At 41.2% G+C, this 17,658-nt stretch overlaps 1 protein-coding gene across 1 annotated transcript in view; it reads right to left on the bottom strand.

Annotated features, from left to right (window-relative positions):
• Window positions 1-17,658, bottom strand: part of ADCY1 (adenylate cyclase 1) — a 1,733,599-nt gene that overhangs the window by 1,338,817 nt on the left and 377,124 nt on the right. The window contains exon 5 of the mRNA XM_063452027.1: window positions 15,079-15,206. Coding sequence (XP_063308097.1) covers window positions 15,079-15,206 — 128 coding nt within the window. The remainder of the gene's footprint in view (window positions 1-15,078; window positions 15,207-17,658) is intronic.

Raw genomic sequence — 17,658 nt, 5'->3', positions numbered from 1 at the left:
GGCTAGGGTGTCTAATTCAAAGATCCATTTTGCTTCAGTCTGATCTAGTAATTTGTCAATACTGCCTCCTCTCCAATGTACATTAACTTTTTCTATAGGTAAAAATTCTAGACCCGTGGGGTCTCCCCCATGTTTCTCTTTAAAATGCTTTGAGAGGTTGTGTGTTAAGAGTCCCTTTTTGACATTCCTGATGTGCTCGGCAATGCGTACTTTCAGTGGTCTTTTTGTGCGTCCAATATATTGCTTTGGGCACGGACAGGTGACGAGGTAAATGACTCCTGCAGTGTTACAGTCCATTCTGCTCTTCAAGTCATACTCCTCTTGACTGATCAATGAAGTGAATCTGGTGGTTACTTCTCTCATTGTGGGATTATTTTTACATGCTGGGCATTTCTTACACTTTGTGAATCCATGAGCGGGGTTTTGACCCCTGGTGGTGTGCGGGGGTTTGATGGTGGGTGCCAACATGAGTTGGAGATTGGGGGCTCTGGTGAATATGATCTGTGGTTGGTGATCAAGGAATTGAGAAAGGGATGGGTCACTCTTTAGGATTCCCCAGTGTTTTTTCAAGATCTTCTGTATGGTCGGTGCTTGGTGGTTGTACTTCGTGATAAAAGTGGGTGCCAAAGTGTGTGATTCTAAGGTTTTGTTTCTTTCCTTTAGAGTGTCTTCCCTTGGGATAGATAGTGCTTTCTCCATGGTTTCTCCTAATAATGTTGTAAGGTATCCTTTGTTCACAAATCTAGTCCTCATTTCTTCCATTTGGTTCTTGCATACATCTATTTTGGAGCAGTTCCTTCTGACTCTCCTGAACTGGTTCTGAGGGATGTTCCTTAGCCATGTGGGTTTACGGTGACTGTTAAAAGGGATAAAACTGTTGCAATCAACATTCTTCTTAAAAGTTTTCGTATGGATTTTTCCTTCCTCAATGTAGATGTTGAGATCTAAAAACTCAATCTGTTCCTTCGAATGGTTAAAAGTGAATTTCAAGTGGGGGGCGGGGCCGGACCGCCGAGCTGGACGGTCGCACTCGACACCAGCTCCTGCAAGCTAGGCCCAAATTGGCACCAAAACGGCAATTAAGGGCAGAAAACCGTCCAGCACCGGTGGCCCCCAGCGGGCAGAGAGCCCTGGATCTAGGGTGAGGCTGGCCGAACGGGCTTCAGTCCCCAGGAGGAGGGTTCCTCATCGGCACCTCAAGGCCTAATCAAGCGGTGAGAGGGGTGGACGGCCGCTGCCCCACTGACTGCCGATCAGCGCTCAGCCATGAGTCGGACCTGCGGGGAACTGGCCCCGAACCCCCCCCCCCTTGGACCGGGGGGGTGATCCCGGTCCTCACCCCAAGGATCTGAGCACCACGAAGCACCTGGGGCACAGTAACTGGGCCGCAAAGACCCGCAACCCAAACACTGCAATCAAAATGGCGATGGCACAAAGCCCGCATTCACCATCGCATCCAAACATGATACTCACCTCCGCTATGGCTGGAATCTAGGAGGCCCTCGTCCTCCTCCGGACAAAGCACAGGACGACCCACTGACTCGCAAGCTGCCCGCAACCGCTACCACGCCGCGGGGCCTACCTACACGTGGTGAAGCAGCAGTCTAGCAACCGCATCAACCCCTGTTGCCGAGGAGTGTATCACATGCTGCAAACACCCAGCAGAATACCAGCCTGGTGAACAACACCCAGCGAATGGAGGCAGACCGGGCACCCTGGTACGCCAAACCCATGGCTGTCAGATATATACACACCACAGGCTCCAAACGGCACCGGCTACGCGTGGCACCTCCTGAGCAGAGACTTTTCGTCAGCAAGAGGACTCTGAATGTCGAGAAGCACGTATTCACCCCCAAAACGGCATCGGATGAGACAACTCAAAAAGGGGACTTATTGCTATGCAAAGAACCCAAAATTCCTTACCAGATGAACTCCCACGACTGCTATGCCTCCAACCTGGTCAGTTATAGTGTGCTGTTTTTGTGCTGCCCTGCACTGGCAGTAAATTGGGGTACTCTTGCACTCATCTGTTTTCCATCAGTCTCTCTCTCCCTGTTTTCATTGTTACTAAGGGACTCATACCTGTGGATAACGAACCACCTGGGGGGCATCTCATAGTCCGCACAGCCTCTGCTAACATATGTATCACCCATAAGCTAACTTAAGGTTAAAGCATGTTATAACTACTCTAGTTTACCTATCTTAAAATAGAATGACACTCCTTTGCCACTCTTGTGTATCGTATGGCATAAATAGCACCAACTTATCAATGTATAGGAAAATGTAACACAGGTGTCGTTTTCAGCAAATCGTAATCCTATATATCTCACACGAAATGTCTTTATAATGCCTGAAATCCTACAACATATTCTAAGCAAGCCTCTATCCTTGTTGCTATACCTGTTCAAAAAAAAAAATGTGCATGATTCTCTCACTGCATCACTAAGTATAATCTATGTACTGTGAATCTACGGTTGTTGGCTGATGTGGCATGACAAAAATGTGTTATTTTTATTCTGCACTACAAAAATAAAGAATTAAAAAAAAAAAAAGTGAATTTCAAGTGATAGGGGTTGTGGTTGAGGTAGATCTTAAATTCCTCTAGGGATTCTAGGCTCCCCTTCCATATGAAGAAGCAGTCATCGATATATCTGCGCCATAGGGACAGATTTGCGCCAAATGGGCAGTGGGTCCATATGTATTCTTCTTCCCACTTACCCATGAACAAATTGGCGTAGCTTGGCGCAAATCGTGTCCCCATGGCTGTGCCTTCTATTTGGAGAAAAAAACGTTCATCACACCAAAAATAATTGTGAGTAAGGATAAAAATGATGCATTGGATTAAAAAGTCAATTTGGTCATTCTGGAACTCTGAGTATGTGGCTAAAGAGAATTGTACAGCTTCACATCCCTGCAGGTGTTCGATCACTGTGTATAGGGAGGTAACGTCGGCGGTGACTAAAAACATATCGTCGCCCCACTTAAAATCAGATAAAAGATTTAAAACTTGAGTGGAGTCTCTCAGATATGATTTGAGGCATAAAACTAAATGTTGTAGGTAATGATCTACATATTCTGAGAGATTAGCAGTGAGGGATCCGATTCCGGATACAATTGGTCTCCCAGGGGGTTTCTCCAGTCGCTTGTGGATTTTGGGGAGATGGTAAAACACTGGTATCCTTGGGAATGCGGTGTTGAGGTACTTAAATTCTCTTTCATTCAGGATGCCCCTATCTTTCCCATGATTTAGTATTGTTCTAAGTTCTTCCTGATAATGTAGAGTGGGATCACAATCAAGTCTGAGATAGGTGTTGGTGTCTCCTAGGAGTCTTCTGTTTTCTTCGATATAATCCTCAGTGTTCAAAATGACCAAGCCCCCTCCCTTATCCGCCGCTTTGATGGTAATGTCTTCTGATTTCGTGAGTTGTTTCAAAGCATTCCTCTCTTTCTTGGTTAGGTTATCCTTAGTGATTTTGTTGGTAATCTTGTTTCTGAAATCCTTCTCAACCATCTTTTCAAATACTTTAATTGAGTCATTCTTGACATGTTGTGGATAAAATGTTGAAGTGGGATGGAGTTTAGTGTGGGTATATTCTTGTTCCATTTCCTGTTGTGTCACATCTTTGTCTGCGAAAACTTTCTTGATTGCAATTTTGCGTATAAACTTATGTAGGTCTATGCACACATTAAAATTTGAACTCTTGGATGTGGGAGCGAATTTCAAGCCTTTTTTCAAAAGTGATGTTTCATCTGGACTGAGAGTCCTATTTGATAAGTTGAAGATATTTATTTCTTCCTCTTCAATTGAGTTTGTTCCTCGTGGGGCTCTAGTTCTTCTTCTCGATCTTTTATGGTCCTTTTTCTTCTCACATCTGGAGATCTGAAGTCTTCTACTGAGAATCTCTTGGGGGGGACTCTCCCCCATGGTTCTAAAAAAGCATTCCCAGTGGTGGAATTGGGGATTTCAGTGTGTACAGTGCTGTTATATATAGAGTCCATCGTTCTGTTCTCTGAGGGTGGAACTCTAATACTTGTGGACTGATGGTTTCTGCGGTCTGGTAGTTGTCCAGTTCTAGTTGGTTGGAGATATGTTGTCTGTTCTCGATCTTGGTGTTTATTCTCCTGATGCCATTGTCTTGGATGCTCGTGGTTCCTCTGATTGTATTTTTCATGCGGGGCATCTCGTCTTTTGTTGTGTGTACGTCTACTGTCGATCCAATCTTTTGGAGTGTCTCTCACTGGAGTTTTGTGGGAGACCAGGGCATCCCTATAGGATTGGTAGTGTTGAGGTCTACGTTCTGTTCTATATCTGACAGGAGAGTGTTGTCGTGGTCTAAAATCTTTCTTCCAATTTCTTTGGGTTTGGGTCTTATAGTCTGTCTGGTCTCTTATGATCTTCTTTCTTTTAATTTCTCTGATGTTCTCCTCTATGTTCTTGACTCTTTTCTCAATTTTTTCCAACAGTTCTGCATATTCCCCACTGTCCACTAGTGGGCGAATAGAGTTTTTCAGTTCCGTGATTTCTTGGTCTAGTTGTGTCAAGTCTTTCTTCTTTTCGTTAATTAGAAATACCATTAGGAGTAATGAACCTTTATCTAGCAGTTGGTCCCATTTTTTAAGGAGGGTCAGATCATGGCGTTTGTATGCTGATCTTTTATAAAGTCTTAGACCCCCTTGGTACTATGTTGTTATTTACATAGAAGTCCAATGTTGCTATGTCCCACCACACATGTATTTCTTTCTCCATACTTTTCCCTAATTGGTAGATAAGTGATCTGATATGGTCAGATTGTTTGGAAGGTGGGAGAGTGGGTTCAATAGTGGTTTGATCATCTTCTCTGAGAGACCATGTATCCATAAAGGATTTCCTATCCAATCTAATGGAGTCAATATTTCTGCTCAGAGCCATAGTCTTACTCTACAACCTCAATAGTGAAATTAAAAAGGAAATGTAAATAAACAGTGCTGGTATACCTAATGTAATGCCCAGGGGAGAGGGAGTCATTGAGGAAGGAAAAATCCATACGAAAACTTTTAAGAAGAATGTTGCTTGCAACAGTTTTATCCCTTTTAACAGTCACCGTAAACCCACATGGCTAAGGAACATCCCTCAGAACCAGTTCAGGAGAGTCAGAAGGAACTGCTCCAAAATAGATGTATGCAAGAACCAAATGGAAGAAATGAGGACTAGATTTGTGAACAAAGGATACCTTACAACATTATTAGGAGAAGCCATGGAGAAAGCACTATCTATCCCAAGGGAAGACACTCTAAAGGAAAGAAACAAAACCTTAGAATCACACACTTTGGCACCCACTTTTATCACGAAGTACAACCACCAAGCACCGACCATACAGAAGATCTTGAAAAAACACTGGGGAATCCTAAAGAGTGACCCATCCCTTTCTCAATTCCTTGATCACCAACCACAGATCATATTCACCAGAGCCCCCAATCTCCAACTCATGTTGGCACCCACCATCAAACCCCCGCACACCACCAGGGGTCAAAACCCCGCTCATGGATTCACAAAGTGTAAGAAATGCCCAGCATGTAAAAATAATCCCACAATGAGAGAAGTAACCACCAGATTCACTTCATTGATCAGTCAAGAGGAGTATGACTTGAAGAGCAGAATGGACTGTAACACTGCAGGAGTCATTTACCTCGTCACCTGTCCGTGCCCAAAGCAATATATTGGACGCACAAAAAGACCACTGAAAGTACGCATTGCCGAGCACATCAGGAATGTCAAAAAGGGACTCTTAACACACAACCTCTCAAAGCATTTTAAAGAGAAACATGGGGGAGACCCCACGGGTCTAGAATTTTTACCTATAGAAAAAGTTAATGTACATTGGAGAGGAGGCAGTATTGACAAATTACTAGATCAGACTGAAGCAAAATGGATCTTTGAATTAGACACCCTAGCCCCCAAAGGATTGAATATAGATTTTGAGCTACATGCATTCCTCTAATTTGACACTACATACTTAGATATCCCCTATATTCACTCCTTGCCTGATATGCACTATACTATGCACCTATCACTTTTTCACTTATGGCACTTTAATCATTGTCCCTCTATTAGATTTGTTTGATGAGTCCACTCCCATCTTGGATTTTACATTCATCTATTGATTACTAACCAATGTGTTTCCTTTTTAGATGAGAAGACTGTATATATTATACTATATATTTCATATATTTATATTTTTATTGTATAGCAATTTGTATTAATTAATTTTTTCATGTATATAGGATTACATATGTATATGTCCCCCATCTTTATGCATACTCCTACTATATGATATTAAGCGTTTTTTATATACCATTATGCAAGAACTGGTGTTATCATTATTACTGTTTTATTATTATTGTTTTACTATTCATATAAGGCATGTCATCCATTCACTTATATTCCTCTAGATCTATTCTTAGTTTAATTAATTCATCTTATTTTATTCTATTTATCCTACCATCGTATTTCTCCTGTACCATTTCCTCTGTTCATTGAGTAATTATACATTGTAACACCATCAAGTTGTTTGTTATATTACCCTGTATAACTGTTAAGTATCAAGAATCACACTGTTAATTTAACTGTCAATTAGGTTCAAATTTTCACATAATTATGTTATAACTTATATTTTTATACATGAAACACATCTGAAACAAATCTATGTGAGGTTTATGTATTATGTACAGACCGATGAATCTTTGAAGTCCTTTCAATAATGAGAATGTAATGTATAAGTATAAGGCTTTATTAGCAATTACAAGCATGTATATTTAAGTAACTAGATAGCAATGGTCCACATCCCGTCTCTGAAGAAGTAGGGCACCCTCCTACGAAACGCGTTAGACACAGTAATCCATCAGGACTGAGTTCCAGCACATAGAGCGTTTACCAGCAGAGAACAGCATTCGCACAGGACCTTTTGTGTATTTGCCGAGTGGAGCCGTTTACAGAGCACGTCCCCTGGAGAGAGATCCTTATCGGGACGCACACAGAAAAGCCCGCCGTCCTCACCGGGAGCAGGACTTCTGAAGCTCACCGGCCAAAGTCAATCCACATCAATCCCAGCCAAATCCAAGGGTTTCTGCACTTTTCTGAGCCTCATTAGACTGGTAACCACTGCATGAACTGTTCCTGAATTATATTATTATATATTTTTATATTTTTATAAATTTTACCAATAAACTGGTTTATGTTATTTACATCCAGTTTGTACCATTGCTTTCTATATCTAGTGATACATTTCTTGTACCACCCTAGCATCCAGTTCCTCATACTGTATTGCTCCTATAATTTTAAACATTTTGAACCACATCTTTGAAATATACAAAGTATAATATTTGGAGCAGATATCAACTACCCTATGCTATATCAGGGATAGAGATATCTGCACTGCACATATCATCGGTTGCGTTATCCACTATTTACCTATTCTTATCTATCTATTTTTATTTTATTTTGTATTTTTATTTTTATTTTTATTTTTATTTCTATTCTTTGATTTTTATATTTATTATATTTTTTATATTTATTTATACTTATTATTTTTTATTCTTATTCTTATTTTTATTTTATTTTATCTATTTTTCTTTTTCTTTTCCTTTTTTTTTTGTGCTTTTATTCACCATATTATCTTTTTCTTCATCTTTTTTCTCCCTATTTTTTCATCTCTTTTTCTGTGACTTATTGGACTCTTCCTTTGTTCTCTTTATTTTATTTTATTTTCTTTCTTGTTAATAGACCTGCCACGCACATTTTGTGAGTTTTAAAGGCACAGCACACATTTATTATATCTTAAAGGCACAGTACACATTTATATACCCGCAATCTCTATACTTGTACCGTTTACCATACTCAGCCAACATCATAGGTTAGCTCCTGGTTTCTGCATACTGTAGCAGAGTGTTCCATTTATGTATAGGTTTTAGTGAATCCCTATTTTTCCAGTTTTTGAGCGACCTACTGCTAGTCGGACTCCCTCTCCCCTGGGCATTACATTAGGTATACCAGCACTGTTTATTTACAAAGCCAGGACAGCCTGAGGGTTCAATGCGCCCAAGTCATAGCTGAGCCCCAGTCAAAGCTACAGCACATGTGCCTGCCATCGACGGAACTAATGCAGTAAGTCTGGTAACTGGCCGGCCCCGCCCCCACCCGACCATGCGGTCGTGGGGAAGTGGATGCTCGGGGCCCTAGCACTGCATGGGAAGCAGAGGATCTGCAGAGGTCAAAGCAACACGTGGGACCACCGGAGTCTTACTCCAGGGTTCCGGCGGTCAGCAATGGAAAGCGGCCGCAAAATTGACGAAAAGTGAAGACGGCAAAGTCACCCTGAAAAGGTATAGGGAGGAAGGGAACCCCCCCAAACCTCCCAAACCCAAGAAAAAAAATGATCCCCAGACAGGGGTGCCCAAAACAGGAAAATGCAGAAAAATCATAAGAGAAAATACATCCCTACAGCAAAAAAGTAGGGACAGAAAAATACAATCTAAATAAATAAATCATAATGGCAGTAGGGAGGTAAACACATTCTAAACAAATAAATCCCTGCAGCCATGAGAAGGTAGATGCAGAAAAACAGAGTAAATAAATCAATCAATCAAGCAATCACTACAGCACTAAGCAGGTAGGTGAAGAAAATACAGATAGCTAAATAAATAAATCACTAGAGCACTAAGAAGGTAGATGCAAAAATACCCTGATTTTTTTTGTCTCTGGTGTTTTTATCTCTATGTTAATATGCTGCTGTGGAGTTCTAGTAAAGAGAGACTTAAGCAAATATGAAGCCTCCTGTCATGCTATAAAATTTAAACATACATTTTACCCAACTTTCATAACTAAAACCATACATCCAATATTAATAACAGTTACATATTATTAATAAGCACATTCCAAATACAAACATACCCAAAAATCATGCGAATACGTCCAGCCGTTCGGGAGATAGGTATAAGTCCTTTATGACCGACCGCAAGCACATTTTCATGCCCAAAACAGTTCCATGGATTTGGGCTGTGCGGTTGGTCTATTTTACACAGAGAAAACGACTAAGTCCCATTCAAACAAGCGTTCGAATCTTTGAACGGGACTTAGTCTCCAGCCGCAGTGTCAAAGTAGGTACGGGTCAGCGGTGTTCGTGCATTTGGGTAGCTGCAAACAGTTCCATAGATTTGGCTGCACACACCGCTGACCGCGTTCTAACAAGTTAAAATGGCCGCCGCCACGTGTTTGTTTGTCGAATGGCGGCCACTTCGACGACTTTGGCACTTCGACTGCATTCGAAGTGCCAGTTTAAAAGTTGTAACCCTGCTCCAAAGCATTTAAAGGGCCAGAAACAGCACTCAAAAATCCTTTATGCCCAAATGTAAGTCTCAAAGGGCAATACCTTCCAGGGCCATAGTCGCAGGGCAGGAGGCTAACAATAAGTCCTCTCCAATGCCCAGTGGCAAATGGCAGTTTGTCACAGCTACCTCCCACTCCCATATGCACAGCAATGATAAAACACACAATCAAATAGCTGAAGTTAATGCCTGGAAGAATCCTGACTGGAAATGTATACATTTTTTCTGCTTCTCTTTTTTTTCTCTCTCTATTGGTTACTTTACACTTGGTCTGTGACTAAAATCAGCATTTACAGGGATATTCACTAAACATCGAAATGTGTTAGTGCCAGCAAGATGCAAATTAACAAATAATCATCTTAACTAAAAATACTTTAGATACCATTCTCACTCCAAAAAGTGCAAATATAGGCTGTTCCAAAAAGTTTTTATTGGTAACATCTGAGTTAAAATCAAAAGTGACACATTTATAGACAAGAAGATCACTCTGTAATATTAAAAAAAAAGAAACACCGAACCATAGCTCCCACTGGAACAACGTTGGTCTAAATTCAAACGATCGTATAATTAATTAGATCTCAAAAAAAAGAGGAAAGGGAGAAAAAAGGAGACTAAAGAAAAAAGTTAAAGAAAAGTGTAGCAGTTACTCCGATGAGCAGAGGGCTTTCCACCGCCAGAGGGCATCCTTCTCCCGAGTGTGAGGTGTATTACGGCAATCCAAGTAGTCCTCCAAGTAGAGAAGCTCTTACAAGAGCTAGTAGTGATAGCTTTATAGCAGTTTTCCCCAATAAGAGACAAGACTCTAGATTGAGGGTGAAGTAAGCCTGTTTTAATGGTAGCCAGACTGGCCTTTTATGCAAGTTTCCCAACAAGGGTGACACCCATGTGGACTTTGTTGGGCACAGGGACACATAGTTAACAAACCAATAAAAACAGTTATAAAGAGAGAAACTCCCATACAGTATACACAATCCCTCCCCTCTACCTGGGAGATAGTGAAGGTAGATAATGCATTAACTTAATTATCTCCAGGCAGAAAAACACAAATTTTTATTAAGTATCATAAGTACCCCAAAACACAACATATCCCCACAAGAATCCCCATATACCATGATAGCCCTGATCTGGGGGAACAACATATTCAAAAATCACCCATATCAGTTCAGGGGTTCAGGATTTACATGGAGGTCCTGTTTCTGACTGACCGCACGCACACGAGGCTCCTGTTCAGAATAGATCTATAGAATCAGACTGTGTGGCCGGTCTCCTTCTAGGGTATCAAACTAACGTTTATAAGGGAATTAACTGTCCGTGTGGCTGTTCTCCTAGTCTTAGTGGTTCGGGAGGTATTATTACCGAACGTGGTCCATTTCGTACATATAGTGTCGAACATCCGTGATCATGGAAGTCTTAGCGGTGTTCATGCCATCAAGTGTCTGATTGACGACAAAACACCGCTGGCCGCATTCGTATCCCAAGATGGCGCCGCCACGTGTTCGTGCATACGAAGGTCGAACACCCAGTCGACGGCTTAGAACAGGGGATCTCAACCCAGTCCTTAAGGACCCCCTACCAGTCCAGAATTTAGGAATTACCTGGGTGTGTCTAAGGTGTTTAGAAAAAAAAACACACCTTAGACTCTAAGGTGTTTTTTTTTCTTTTTCTAAACACCTTGGAAACACCCAGGTAATCCCTAAATCCTGGAATGGAAAGGGGATCCTTGAGGACTGGGTTGAAAACCCCTGGCTTAGAATGTTAGGGTGTTTGTGGTTTTAGAGGTAATAAGAGGCTCAATGAGGTTAATAAGCGTTCGGTAGTTCTTTCGGTACTCGAACGGCCAATGGTAAAATAAGGCATATTTAATTTGAACGTGTAGGCAAACAAAACATATAAACTTTAAAATTCAGGGACAGAGGGTCTGTCACAATGCTCCCTCCTTGTGGAACACTCTGGCAGACCCGGTTTTGACCCTTTTCGGGTCAACTGGAGGATGTCTGGACTTTAGGTTATGAACTGAGTTCGGTCTGTCGGGACAACCCATCAGCGCTGCCATTTAGCTTACCGGGTCAGTACTGTATGGTAAAATTATAGGGCTGAAGTGCCAAGCTCCATCTCAGTAGTCATCCATTGTCTCCTGCGACCCGGTTAAGCCACACCAACGGGTTGTGATCAGTTATTAACATGAATTCTTGCCCGTATAAGTAGGGGGTGAGTTTTTTCAGGGTCCATACCAAAGCCAAAACACTCCTTCTCCACTGCCGCGTAAAACACTTCCCATACTTACTGATGTATACGACAGGGTGCCCTCCTCCATCCTCTCCAACTTTGCTTAAAACTGCCCCAGTCCGAACATGGAAGCGTCTGTGTGGACTATAAAGCATTTGTTAGGGACTGGGACAGCCAAGACAGGGGCATGTACTAGGGGGTCTTTTAAAGCTGGAAAGGCAGTTTCACAGGTGGGAGAACACAGGACTTGTCGGGGTAGATTCTTTTTGGTAAGGTTTGGCTATGGCTCTATAGTCCGGTACAAACCGTCGATAATACCCGGCTGTCCCTAAGAAGGCTTAAGAAGGCCAGGACTTGGGTCTTGGTGCAGGGAGTGGGCCAGTTAGCGACGTTTTCGATCTTGGCTGGCTCTGGTCACTGCTTTCCACCCGGTGTTCCAAATACTGGACTTCTGCCAGATGACATTTGTCTGGCTTCAGGGTCAGGCCGGCAGCCTGGATATGATCCAGTACTGTCCCTATGTGCCTTAAGTCCTCCTCCCAGGACTCGCTATAAATCGCAATGTTGTCCAGGTACGCACAGGCAAAATTCTAGAAGCCATCGAGGAGTCTATCTACCAATCGTTAAAAAGTGTCTGGGGCGTTTTTCATACCGGATGGCATGACCTTAAACTGGTACAAGCCAAATGGGGTGACAAAGGCCGACTTAGGGATAGCGTCCTCAGCCAGGGGGATCTGCCAATATTATTTGCAATGGTGGTCAAATACCATCCCCTGGCGATGCGATCTAATAGCTCATCCATTCGTGGCATCAGCTAGGCATCAGTCACTGTCTTGTAATTTAACCGCCGATAGTCCACGCAGAACCGGGTGGTCCCATCTTTCTTTGGTACTAGGACTACTGGGGACGCCATCGGAGGGTTCAATGACTCCTAGCCTTAACATTTCTTGTATCTCCCCCCTCATCCCCTCTCTGACTGCTTCTGGGATGGGTGTCTCTACCCTATGGGTGGCAAGCGAGGTGAAAACTGGTTCCTGAGAGAAAGTTTGGCGCAAACTTGCTATTAGCTGGCGTACTTGCTCCCTCTCTGTGGGTGTTAGTCGGTCCCCTAGTTTTATCTGACTGAGGGGGCAAATCCTTTTCTAATAGATCAGGTAAAAATTCAGTAGTTTGGAAGATACGGTTTAATGCAGATTCCGCAGAACATGTACAGGCTATATGAAAAATAATTACTGTTAAATGGGACACAGTTTAAAACTACTGAACGATGTCTTTGTGCACCAAATACCGTCGAGATGGCACCGTGTAGAAAAGTCAAAACAGTGTCTGTGAGTTAAAATGGCCGCAATCCATTGCTCTCACCATGTGCTTCATCCATTGTTCTCACCATGTGCCTCTGATACATGAAATGGTGGCCACCCAGTAACTCCACAGTATGTCCCCAGATGGTTCTTAAAGGGCCAGCAGCAGCATAATAAAATACAGTATGTCCAAATCAGTTCCTTAAAGGGCAATACATCCCAGGGCCATAGTCGCAGGGCAGAAGGCTGGCAAACAGGCCCCTCCAAAAACCAGTGACTTTCGCCACACAGACCACTTCAGCTCATTGAAGTGGTCTGAGTGCCAGGTCCATCTAGGATTAATCCTGCAGCTGTAAACATAGAAACTGCTATATTTACATTATGGTTAATCCAGCCTCTAGTGGCTGTCTCATTGACAGTTGCTAGAGAAGCTTCTGCGCTTCTCACTGTGATTTTCACAGTGAGAAGGTGCTGCTGTCCATAGGAAAGCATTGAGAAATGCTTTCCTATGGACTGATTGAATGCTAGCGTGGTTCTTGCCATGCATGCGCATTCGGCGGATGATGTCAGAAGAGGGAGGAGAGTACCCAGCACCAAGGGAGCCCGGTGCTGGAGAAAGATAAGGGATTATCCCCTTCAGCCTCCTAGAGCCCAGGGGGAGGGGGCCATGAGGTTGGGGGGGGACCTATTAACACTATAGTGCCAGAAAAACAAGTTTGTTTTCCTGGCATTATAGTGGTCCTTTAATCATTTTTTACACTGCTAAGCCACTGTGGACTGAGATCTCATAGCAGGGAACGCCCTTATAAAGACATTCACATGCTATGTCAGCAATTACATCACATGGGAACATTTCCCTGATGTAATTGTGCCATCTACTGACCAAAACTAGATGATAGTCTGTAGGGTAGACACACCTACAGTTCCCTATTGGCCCTATCAACTAGTGACGTGCAGAGACTTTGGCCCTTTAAAAAGAGTGATCTGATTGGTTGCCTAGGGTGGCTGGTGTTGAACGCAAGATCCCCACCTTATGACCACAGGTGGAAATGGGTGGAACATAAGGATGTCCTTCAGTTTATTTTATTAAATGTCTCCCACCCACTGTCTACTGGCGGGGGAAGGGATGAGGACACTGATTGGTCCAGCCACAATTGTTTTTTTTTTAAAGTTTCCCATCCAATGTCGTTGGTGGGGACATGGAGATGGGCTATACCACTCCATGATCCTACATTATTTCACAGGCCCCTTATCTGGAGACTAGTCACAGGTTTTAAATATTTAGAAGGCATGCTCCCATCTTGCCACGTGGCAAAGAAAGGTTTTAAACTTTGCTAATAGTAATATATGTAGTCTTAATGAGCCATGGGGTTTTTATATATTTATTTTTTCATTGTTTAAATATTTAATGTAGTGGCTGGCTAGCAAGTGCTGGACAGCCTCCACATAATTGATCCTTACGCCACCAATGGGTAAAATGTTATTAAAAATGATTAATTCAGGCTGGTTTTGAAACTTTCGATCTTGATTTCAGTTGTCCAGCAGTGTTCGGTTTGGCTGAAATCCATACCAAATTTTTTCTTTAATAGCGTGAACAATGTCTGGATTTTGCAGCTGAATGGTTTTGCCCCATACGGTATGAAGCATTTTGGACTTCAGGGACTACCCCTGTATAAAGCTGTCCTCTAACCATCAATATAGTTTTTTTTCCATTAATCATGTATTTCTTTTGTCTTTTTCTGGTGCCATGCAATAAACATCAAATTATAAAATAAACGAAACACACATTTTGTTTCTTTCATGATATGTATATTTGGCTTTCCGGTGTTACACAATTAGGATGAATCACAGATTGCCCTAAATTCAGATGAATCATGATTCAGCTGTCACTATTTCAAATTTTAAAATCTGCTTCAGCAAAATATAAAGAATAAATTCATATAATCAACTGAAAATTTTCATTGCATCCTAGAGGAAAATACATATTATGCAATACATTAAAATCTTAGCATTTCACATGACTTCTATTTTTGTGATTGAACCTTAATCCATCTGGCTTTAACCCCTTAAGGACACATGACATGTGTGACATGTCATGATTCCCTTTTATTCCAGAAGTTTGGTCCTTAAGGGGTTAAATAAAAATCTTCAGTCTAATATAAATATTTAAGAATAGATAAAATGTACTCACGTAATTGTGTCAATCATGTCCAGACCCATCTCAACACAGCAATGAGCATGATCTGTTTTAGGCTGGGTTAACCCTGATACACAATAATAACAATCTCCCAGAATTTTTATTCTCCGGCAATGATTTTCCTTTAAAGAGTAGAAAAGTACTACATAAGTCCCTTATTCAACATACTACATTTATTTTTAAAAATGGGGTATACACAAAATAATATTGGATATGATATGCAAAAAAGGGAAATAACAAAACATAGTGGGATATTGTCGTAATATAAAAAAAATATGCTGTAATTTGTAGCAATAACAACCATGTCTAATGTTCAAACTGTCAGTATATTTATATCGGCAGACATTTTGTGCTAAGACAGAAATTAAAAGTGTATATTGCCAGTCAACTCAGAACACAGGTGACTCCAAATTGGAATTTTCAGGCTAATGAAGACACAAAATGTCTCTCTGTAACTCTATTCTGAAAGTCTGTGCTAAGGAATGCGTTATGTAAACAAGACAAGATATAAGGCAATGATGTCTCACAGCAAGGATGGGGGTTGGAATACTAACCCAGAGACAAGTATATACATTATTACATATACATATACACACTATACACTTATTTACTATTTATTAATCACATATAATTAATATCATGTTAATAATATAGACTATTCATTGATAAATATCAATGAAAAATATCATATTATTACTAATGTTAGTGGAATAGAAATAATCTTACACACAGCTTTACACAAAAGAACCAGACACCAGTGACACTTAGTAATCAATTTTACTTTCTAAATCTTACAAAGTCCCATTGTAAGTTAAAGGGTGAAATTAATGTTAGGAGGTGTCAATTCTAGAATTACAATCAAAATTTCCACCGATCTGGCTGGCCTAAGAGTGAACCAATGCTTTGAAGTGACATGTCCTGCGATTTATAGCAGACATAAAGATAGCTGGAGATGACGTCAAACTCATCATCAAATACAATTAACCCATTATGCATAAAGACAAACGGAACCCACAACAAGAAATTTTGGTGATGTAATTGCGCCATCTACTGACCAAAAACTAGATGATAGTCTGTAGGGTAGACACACCTACAGTTCCCTATTGGTCCTATCAACTAGTGACGTGCAGAGAGTTTGGTCCTTTAAAACGTAAGGACAAAGGGAGATTCTGACACTCAGCTCTTTGGGACACATGCACATTCAGATATTCAAGATTCAGCATTCAAAGATTCAAACAATAGTTTCTATACTTAAGAAACTATCAACTCTCTCTTAAACACACCTAATTATTAATAATTTCTATTGCATACAATCACAATCATCCTTGCATACAAATTCATGGGACCCATCTACACATCGGATAAGGAGATCTACAACATAACTGGTAATTATGATGCTTTTATTAAATTACATTAATACAAAATTTACTAATAGCAGGAATAAATACCTGGATAAATCTGGTCAGATTTCAATCATTAGAAATCTTAGTTAACTAAAGAATATATGGTTATAAAAATTCCATTCTGGCAGGTGGAATAAATATAACAATATATTAATGATAAATTTGTCAGGGTTAGCATGCCACATTTATCCAGATGTATTGACTTGTTCTGAAATAAGATAGTGAATCCTATTTAAGAAAGTTAAAATTCGGCAAATGTAGATTTATTCTTATTGGATGGTCCAGGAATGGTTAAATGATCTTGTGACAAACTGCCATTTTGGGCATTGGAGAGGACTGATCGCTAGCCTCCTGCCCTGCATCTATGGCCCTGGAATGTATTGCCCTTTAAGAACTGCATTTGGGCCTTATGGATCTTGGTATACTGTTTCTGGCCCTTTAACTGTGTTGTACAAAGAAAGGGTTTGTACTTTTAAACTGGCACTTCGGATGCAGTCGAAGTGCCTTAGTCGTCGAAGTGCCGAAGCAGTCGAAGTGGCTACCATTAGACAGTCGAACGCGTGGTGGCGGCCATTTTAATCCAGTCGAACGCGGTGACCTGTACCTTCCCCTACCCTTCGACACTGCGGCTGGAGGCTAAGTCCCGTTCGAAGATTTGAACACACGTTCGAACGGGACTTTGTCATTTTTGGTGTAAAATAGACCTCCATTATACTATTGAACACTGCTAAACGCAACCCCGGTTACACTTCGACAAAAGTCGAAGTGAGTTCGACGATTCAAACGCCGCCTTCGGATGGGACTTTGTTACTTTTCAGGGCAGAAATAGACCGACCGCACAGCCCAAATCTCTGGAACTGTTTTGGGCAGGAAAATGTGCCTGCGGTCGGTACTAAAGGACTTCCAGCTAACTTTTGAACTAATGGAAGGATTTGCATGATTTTTGAGTATGTTCATATTTCAAGTATGCTGATTAATAATATGATAATTATGAAGATTGAATGTATGGTTTTAAAGTTATAAAAAATTATAAAAATGTATGATTTTTTTAACTTGGAGATAATTGAGTAGATACAGTAAGAAACTCAATTATCTCCCAAGCAGAGGGGAGGGAATATGTGGGATGTAACCGATATGTAATTCTTTAATGCCTAATTGCCTGTGGGCGCCT

The sequence above is a fragment of the Pelobates fuscus genome, chromosome 4 (genome assembly GCF_036172605.1).
Source record: "Pelobates fuscus isolate aPelFus1 chromosome 4, aPelFus1.pri, whole genome shotgun sequence".
NCBI lineage: Eukaryota > Metazoa > Chordata > Amphibia > Anura > Pelobatidae > Pelobates > Pelobates fuscus.
The sequence above is the reverse complement of the archived record's forward strand: the minus strand, read 5'-3'. Positions and strand labels throughout refer to the sequence as shown.